The sequence below is a fragment of the Ictidomys tridecemlineatus genome, chromosome 6 (genome assembly GCF_052094955.1).
Source record: "Ictidomys tridecemlineatus isolate mIctTri1 chromosome 6, mIctTri1.hap1, whole genome shotgun sequence".
Classification (NCBI taxonomy): domain Eukaryota; kingdom Metazoa; phylum Chordata; class Mammalia; order Rodentia; family Sciuridae; genus Ictidomys; species Ictidomys tridecemlineatus.
The window spans coordinates 62235849-62244071 of NC_135482.1; the positions used below are offsets into that span (position 1 = coordinate 62235849).

General features: G+C 53.0%; 1 protein-coding gene across 1 annotated transcript; it reads left to right on the forward strand.

Moving 5' to 3' along the window:
* The first annotated feature begins 327 nt into the window (after nt 1-327).
* Nucleotides 328-7982, forward strand: Krt78 (keratin 78). Its single transcript, XM_005325004.4, has 9 exons — nt 328-693; nt 1068-1282; nt 2323-2383; nt 2806-2901; nt 3700-3864; nt 4206-4331; nt 6733-6953; nt 7453-7487; nt 7570-7982. Exons 1-9 carry the CDS (start codon nt 328-330, stop codon nt 7854-7856), a joined length of 1572 nt encoding a protein of 523 aa, XP_005325061.2. The 3' UTR covers nt 7857-7982.
* Nucleotides 7983-8223: the final 241 nt, after the last annotated feature.

The window sequence follows — 8223 nt, forward strand, 5'->3', positions numbered from 1 at the left end:
CATCCTCAGCACTGTGTTCCAGGTCCACAGCTGCTTCCTTGACTTTAGGGCAGGCCAGTCTGCCCATCCGCCCAGGGGCTCCCAGGGTAGGGCCTGGGTCTCCTTCTTCCTTGAGTTCTGCACGTGTGCAACATCTATTCTCCAGGTGTGTCAGAGTAGGTCAGCTGGAGCCAAGTGACAGACACAGTCAGGCAGAGAGCATCTTGCTCTCCAAGGCCCAGCCCAGGTACGGGAGGGGATAAAAGTCTCGTGCCAGGGCCCTGGGGCAGAAACACACACACCTTGACCATCTGTCTGTCTGTCTGCCTCTGTGCGACTGTCTCTGCCATGTCTCTTTCCCCGTGCAGGACCAAGAGGGGCTTCAGCGCTCACTCGGCCTGTTCTGCTCTCTTAGGGGGTCGCAGCAAGGGCAGCTTCAGCAGCAGGAGCCTCAGTTCCTTCGGTGGCTGCCGAGGGGCCTCTCGTGGGAGGGCCTGGGGGTCGAGGGGAAGGCAGGGGGTGTGGTTTGGACAGGGGAGTGGGGGGCCTGGGCTTTCCCTGTGCCCTCCTGGGGGCATCCAAGAAGTGACCATCGACAAGAATCTGCTGACCCCACTGAAGATTGAGATCGACCCCCAGTTCCAGGTGGTGAGGACGCAGGAGACCCAAGAGATCAGGACCCTCAACAACCAGTTTGCTTCCTTCATTGACAAGGTGAGGGTCAACTCAAACTGTCTTCCCCCCTCCCTCAGAGGAGCTGCTCTTGATGGACTGAGAATGGGGAAATCTGTCCTTCTTCTACCACTTTTCTAGTCAGTTCCACAGCAAGGAAGTCCCCCTGTGGCCTGGTTCTGCTGAGGCCTTGTTTTCCATGGCTGGGGTTCAGGGACAGGAAATAGCCGGCCTGCTGGGAAGACCCTTCCCTGTTAGACTGTCCAATCATTTTGATGTGTCCAGGCTCTGATGAAAGGCCACCAGGCTTGGAAGGCAGACCCAGGGTGCTGACAGGAGGCCTCTGAAGCTTTACTTTCCAGAGGTTGCCCGAGGAGTCCCACGGGAGCCTCAGGGACCCCGTGCTTGGGTTGCAGGTGCGGTTCCTGGAGCAGCAGAACAAGGTCCTAGAGACCAAGTGGCACTTGCTGCAGCAGTTGGAGGTGAGTGACAGCCCCCAGGGCCTGGAGCCTATCTTTGAGGACTACCTGGCACATCTCAGGAGGCAGCTAGAGCAGCTGCAGAGAGAACGAGTGGCTCTGGATGCCGAGCTGAAGGCCTGCCAGGACCAGGAGGAGGAGCATAAGGCCAAGTAGGTACTGACGTCGCCCCCTGGGGTCTGTAGCCTGTGCCTAGAGGACATGACTGTCCTCCCTCTTCTGCTCTGAGTTCCCTTTTCCCTAACTCACAAGGGCCCCACCTGCCACAGGGAGTGGAGACCCCACAGCCCCCACCTCTACCCAGGTTTGGAGAGACTTAGAGGAAGGTCAGGGTGATCTGTTTCCAGTGGGTCCAGGCCCATTTCCTCCAGGCCCCAGCTGTGAGGGCCATGGTTCTGGGATGGGAAGAGCTATTTAAACAATGCCTCAGTAGTTTTTTTTTTTAAAGAAATTCCTGTTTAGCAGGCTGTGGGCTAAAGTGACTCAGATGTTCTCTGTCTCAGGGGTGGAAGGAAATCAATTTATTGGGATTATCCCCAGGCCCAGGGCATGATTCACAGTCGGGCTGTGGTTCTGGGCTCCCAGATAGGTCACCTGGTGGTGAGGAGCACCACCACTGACTGGCAGGAGGCATGGGTGGAGAGACTGTGACAAGGACTAGCTGTGTGGCCTAGGCAAGCCATATACCTCTCTCAGCCTCATTTTTCATATCCATGCACTGGAAAAAGGTTATCCACCCTTCTTATCTCCCAGAGCTATTGGGAGTGGGCTCTAAGGAGGAGGAAGAAGGGCCCTGGAAGGAGCCCAGGATTGGGCAAGGGGACCTGGATTCTAGATCTGCTATGGCAGGCTCATCATCAGTGGGACCCTGGCTAAGTCTTTTCTCCCTGATAAATCCAAACGGCCTACTGCAGATGATGGTGTGAATAGTAACTGAGAACAGGCACTTGAATGTGCCCTAGAAACTGTGAAGTAATGTGGCCTGTTGTCACAGGGACATGAGCTGGAAGAGTGGCACAGGGACATAGCTAGGATGTGACAGAGCCTCCTGGCAGGAAAGCAGAGAAGGGGTCTGGTCACTGGTTCTGCTTTGGACCATCTAAAGCAGTGGAGCCCTCCTCAGGGAGTGCATGCTGGGAGGCAGGGCCCTGGGCTCTGGCCTGGCACCTGACTGTCCTTCTCTACCTGGCAGGTATGAGGAGGAGGCCCGCAAGCATGCCACGGTGGAGAATGACTTCATGGTCCTCAAGAAGGTGAGGGGGGTGTCAAGAGCTCCACTCAGATCCTGAGCCCTTCTGTGCATGGAGCCTGCTCCTACACTGGGAGGCAGAGGGTGGAAGTCCTGAGTGAGGACACCACCCACCCTACCTGCAGAACCCCCGCTGTCTGGGAAAAGGGACTCCAAGACAAGATCCAATTGAAGCCCTAAGAGAGGAGCTCTGGGTGTCAATGAAAGAGTGGGTGGGGAAGGAGTGGAGTCAATCAAGGAAGCTTCCAGAAGGCAGCATGGGCCAGAGTAGGGCAAAGAAGAGAGCGGGCCAGGATGGGGCTGGAGGAGGAAGCAAGAAGCATCTGGAAAGTGGGCTTTGGGCAGTGGGTGCCCAGAACTCTAAGCCAGTGTAAAGTTCACAAAGAGAAAGTAAGAGATGCATGATTTCTCTCTTCCCATCTCTAGGATGTGGATGGGGTTTTCCTGAGCAAGATGGAGTTGGAAGGCCAGCTGGAAGTTCTGAGAGAATATGTCTGCTTCTTGAAGCGTCTGTATGAAGAGGTGAGGATCTGCCAAGGGCAGGAGGGAGCGATAAAGGGGACAGGGTGGGCAGGCTCTCTGTGGCCATGTGGGGAGTGACCAGGAGGAGAAGCCATTTAGGGTGGCTTAGATTTGTGGTTATTCAGTCATTTTACAATCAGTTATTGAAAACTTTTACTATGTGGATTGCTAGGTACCAGGGGTACATCAATCAATAACCAGACAAAACGCACAAAGCTTGTTTTCTTTTGGAAGACAGACATAAGCACTGGGCTTGTAAATAATTGTGCAGTGTGACAGAAGGTGACAAACACAATGGAGACTAGAGAAAGGAGGGTTGGGAATGTGGGGCAGGTGGTGATTTCAAATAGCCCTCATTAGGAGGTAAAGTTAGAGTGAAGGTTTGAAGGAGGTGAAGAAGTTCATGCAGGAGGGCTTCTGGGATTGTGGGCAAAGGTTTTAGCCCACAGCCTGGTGCGCTGGTGTCACATGGCCCCTGCAAGGGGGGCATGTGCTGGAGAGAAGTAGGAGCGTATGGGCAGGACAGTGATAAAGGGTGGAGGAGGTGACTTTGGGTTTTGAAGACCATTTCCTTTAATGGTCAAGCTTCAAGGGTTACTAGAGACCATCCATCCTATGGCCTTATTTTCAAGAGGGAAGAAAGACTGAGGCCCACAGAGGGCAGGACATATGCAAGGCCACTAAGATTGAGTGTGGATGGCCAGTTGACAAAATGTGGGAAGAAACTCAGTCTTCCTCCCCCACATGGGGTTCCAGGGGAGAGGGAACTGGTGGCCACTGAGTCAGTCCTCCCTGTAGGAGCTGGGCCAGCTGCAGATCCAGGCAAGTGACACATCTGTGGTGCTGTCCATGGACAACAATCGCTGCCTGGACTTCAATGACATCATTGCCGAGGTCCGCGCCCGCTACGAGGAGATCACCCAGAACAGCAAGGCTGAGGTTGAGACCCTGTATCAGACCAAGGTGCTGGGGCCAGGGGGATGGCATGATGCTGGAAATGGCTGGGTCTCCATGTCTGCTCCCTAGGGTGGTCACCCATCTCAGTTCCATTGGGGCAGTTCTGATAACCTCCTTGAAGGTCCAGGGTTGGGTGGGCAGGAGCATATCCTCTGCAGGGCAACTGTGGGAGACAAGCTTGGGTTTCCGTAGGTACAACTGCTATGTCCTGGTCTCAAGCAGTGAACCCACATCTGGAAGATGAGGATGTGAAGAGACATCTCCAAAGGCTGGGAGGTGGGGTTTCCTCAGTGTTGGGGTTAAGGGGCGGTCTGCTCAACCACTGGTGTCTCCCCTCTTCCCCTCAGTACCAGGAGCTTCAGGCATCGGCCCAGCTTCATGGGGACAGCATGAAGGAAACCAAGGTCCAGATGTCCCAGTTGCAGCAAGCAATCAAGAGGCTGCAGAGTCAGATCGCCAGTCTCAAGGAGCAGGTCAGGCTCCCAGGGCCTTGGCTCACTGCTTTGTGCCTCGGCTCTCCCCAGGTCCCAGGCTTTTCCTGGCTAGGCTCGTGTGGGTTGTGGGAAGGCTTGGTACCCGGATGGGTCTTTGGGTAATTGGGGTGGAGAGATCCCCACCTATCCTCTGGGATGCATTCCGCCTCCTCTGTGACTTCCAGGCTGTTTCTTGACTTTTTCAGGAAAGGGCCCCTGCATTCAAAAACCCCAGGGGGACTGTTACCACATCCAGGTGGACGTCTTGCTTTTGGCTTCTGAATCTCTTTTCCCATCTCTTCTTTTGACTTTTACTCCTCAAACCAAGCAGGGTCTTATGGTCAACCACTGAATTTCCTGGTCCCCTTTTGGGGAGAGTGAGAGCCCAGAGAAAAGCAAGATGGGTGATGGTCAGGTGGGGGCTGAGCCCTCCTTAGGCAGGTGCCTCACAAGCTTCTGAGGGGAGGAGGGCAGGGTATGGGGAGGGCTGCAGTGCCCTGCTCCTTGCAGAGAGCTCACTCTTAGTTGGGAAGGATTATGATTTAAAAAGTACTCAAGTCTTTGCACTTATATTCTCCAAACCCAAAGAATACATTTTGGGACCCACAGAGGGTGGTGAGCAGAAGCCAGAGGCAGGTGGATTCTCTAAGCAGGGCAGTTTGATGATCAAGTCACACTCCCAAGCAGGTTCCCCTGGGGCCGGTTCTAGGAGCATTGGCAGGCCACTTACTTCATCCCAAACATCCTCACAGCTGTCTTCTGGAATGATATGAGGTTGAGAGGCATAGGACAGGTCCTAGTGCTCAATTTGTTGCTTCCGTGTTTTCCCAAAGGACTTGGACCCTTGCTGTGGAATCCCCTGGGGTATCTTTATGACACAGATTCCTAGGCCCCCAGGCAGACCTGGGGAATCAGAATCTCCAAGCGTGAGGTCCAGACACCTGCTTTTTAATCAAGTCCACCACTGATTCTGAAGCCTGAGGTCTTTCCAGGGCCAGCCCTGAGGAGTGTCTAGCAGGGGCCCAGGCCTGGAAATCATGGCTCCTTATGCAAAGGCATGAGCATTTCTTGAGAGTTCCCTCTTGGGGATCAAGTGCCCTTTTCCTTTTTCTATGCAAGCCTAATGGCCTGGGTGCTCTTGTGCCAGGTCCCAGGTGCTGGATGCCAGTTGCCCTAGGTTGGCACTGGGTCCCCACTCTGCTACCCTTCACCTTTCTGAGTCTCAGCTTCTTCAGGGATAGAGTGGAGATGACGTTCCCACGGTGGTCCCTGTTGGGGGTGGAATAGAGCCTTTAGGGAACCCCTTCCTTCTTAGTTGGATGGGAGGCTGGTGACTCAGGGAGCCTGTCCTTCCTTGGGTCCCCTACTAATTGGAAAACACATGCAGAGGCTGCGTCTCAGATGGAAACTCAGGGCAAAGGGTTTGACAGAACACTGTAACAGGGCTGTCCCCAGCCACTTATGAACCCTGGCTGCCCTCAAGATGAGACCTGAGGATAAGGGCCCATACAGGAAGGAAGCCCTTTAAATGGTTGGGGGGAAATAAATGGGAAGGATCTCTTGAGCTCAAGGGAGTAGTATTAGTTTCCTAGGCAGCTGTACAAATTGTCACAAACTTGGCAGCTTAAAACAACATAAATGTATTCTTTTGCAGTTCTGGGGCCTCTAAGTTTGAAATCATGGTAATTTATTAAGGTTCTTCTGGGGATGGAGAGGTCCTTTCTAGCTTTTTGTGGCTCCAGGGAGTCTTTAACTTTCCTTTTTTTTTAAACCAGGGATTGAACCCAGGGGTGCTTAACCATTGAGCCACATCTCTAGTCCCCACCCTTTTTTTTTTTTCTTAATTTGAGACAGAGTCTCACTAACTTGCTTAGGGCCTCTCTAGGTTGCTGAGGCTGGCCTTGTACTTGTGATTCTCCTGCCTCAGCCTCCCAAGTCACTGGGATTACAGGTGTGCACCACGGCGCCTGGCTACTTTCCATGTTTTATTGCTGCATAATTCTGATCTCTGTGTCTGTCTTAACATAGCCTCTCCTTTGCGTCTGTATTTATGTCCTCTCCTCTTCTGTTAAGGACACCAGCCACTGTTTTAGTTATTACTCTAGATACAGTATGATATCATCATGAGATCCTAACTCATTATATCAGGAAAGACTGTATTTCCAAATAGTCATATCCTGAGGTTCTGGGAGGGCAGGAAAAAATTGGGGGACTCTATTGAACTCCCTGTAGGAACTAAGAAAGCATTGGAGGCTATACTGTTCCTTATGGGGAGGGGGGCAGTCATGGATAATTTTGAGCTCATGAGGCTGATGTCCCTCCAGCTCTATCCATAGTGGGTTCTTTGGGATGCTGTGTTGGACTTACAGCTACTTTCTCTCTCATTTCTACTGCCTTCTAGAATGCCAACCTGCAATCAGCCATTGCTGACGCCGAGCACCGTGGGGAGCTGGCCTTGAAGGATGCTCAGGCCAAGCTGGACGAGCTGGAGGGTGCTCTGAGAAAAGCCAAGCAGGACATGGCCCGGCTGCTGCGGGAGTACCAGGAACTCATGAGCACAAAACTGGCTCTGGACGTGGAGATCGCCACCTACCACAGGCTGCTGGAGGGCGAGGAGTACTGGTGGGGCAGCTTGAAGGGACCTGGGAATATGTGATAGGGTGGAGGAGGAGGAAGGAATGCCAACAAAATGCTCTCCTTGCTAAAGGGAATTCTGAGGCCGGGTACAGTATAGCATGCTTGTCATCCCAGCAACTTGGGAGGTTGAGGCAGGAGGATTGCAAGTTTGAGGCCAGCCTTGGCAATTTAGCAAGGTCCTAAACAACTTAGTGAGATCCTGTCTCAAAATAAAAAATAAAAAAGCCTGGGGATGTGGCTCAATGGTAAAGTGTCTGGGGGTTTAATCTCCAATATTAAAAAAAGGAGGGGTGGATTATGAAAGATTTCTTGACACTGTGAGTTGCTAAGAGCAACTGACTCTGCTGGGAGGGATTTTAAATTGGGGACTGGATTTTGTATGCTGGGAGGATAGGTGAGCTGCTCCTAGAGGCTTAACACCTGGGGATGCATTCTTTGCAGATTTTCTTAGCATTTCTTCCTTTTGTTTCCCCCCCACGCCCAGGATGTCAGGGGAATGCAGCAACCAGGTCACTATCTGTGAGTATCTGGGGACTTTGAGAGTGGTATTCCCATGGGGCACTGATGACCCTGCTTTTGACCCTGGTGCATTTCTTGGCAGCGACTGTGGGAAGCAGTGCCGTGGTGTCTGGAGGAGTTGGTGATGGCCAGGTGGGCACTTGTGGACTCAGAGGACCCGGAGGCGGGAGAGGCAGCTTTGGGTCCGGCTGTTCCAGCATTGTGACAGGAGGCTTCAATACCAACTGGGGCTCTGGACAGGGACCTGCTTTGGGTTCCTGCTCTGTGTCTGGCTCTGGTTTTGGTTCTGGCTCTGGCTCCTGCTCTAGCCGCGGTACCATCCTGAAGAAAACGGTGGAGTCAAGTGTGAAGACGTCCATCACATACTGAGTGACACAGCTCCTCCCTCCTGAACCCATCAGCTCCCATCTCATCCCCCAGCTCTGCATGGTCAACTCCATGTTCACTGCCTGCAGCTCAAACCAGTCTATGCGGGTTTGAAGACAGTCAATAAAGTCCCACCCACCTGCTGTTCTGAGTGCTCAGCCTGGCTGGCCTTGCTCTGCATACTTATTTACATCTCATTTGCATGCTTCCCATCCCAAGTCTCAGTGTCCTGTGCCTGGTCCTCCAGCCAGCTGACCATATTCTCTCCTTTCTCCATGGCCTTCAGGCTGAGCGAGAAAATCTTCCAGCTGGGCTTGACCAGGCTACATCTCCATTCCAAAGCTTGTCTTTTAGCAGGAGAGGGGAGACC

What these genes read in the sequence shown, in the direction of transcription:
- Krt78 (XM_005325004.4), top strand. Translation starts at nt 328, where the DNA reads ATGTCTCTTTCCCCGTGCAGGACCAAGAGGGGCTTCAGCGCTCACTCG. An exon ending in TGAAGCGTCTGTATGAAGAG is followed by an intron (nt 2,902 to 3,699) that starts GTGAGGATCTGC and finishes TCCTCCCTGTAG; the next exon opens with GAGCTGGGCCAGCTGCAGAT. An exon ending in AGACCCTGTATCAGACCAAG is followed by an intron (nt 3,865 to 4,205) that starts GTGCTGGGGCCA and finishes TCTTCCCCTCAG; the next exon opens with TACCAGGAGCTTCAGGCATC.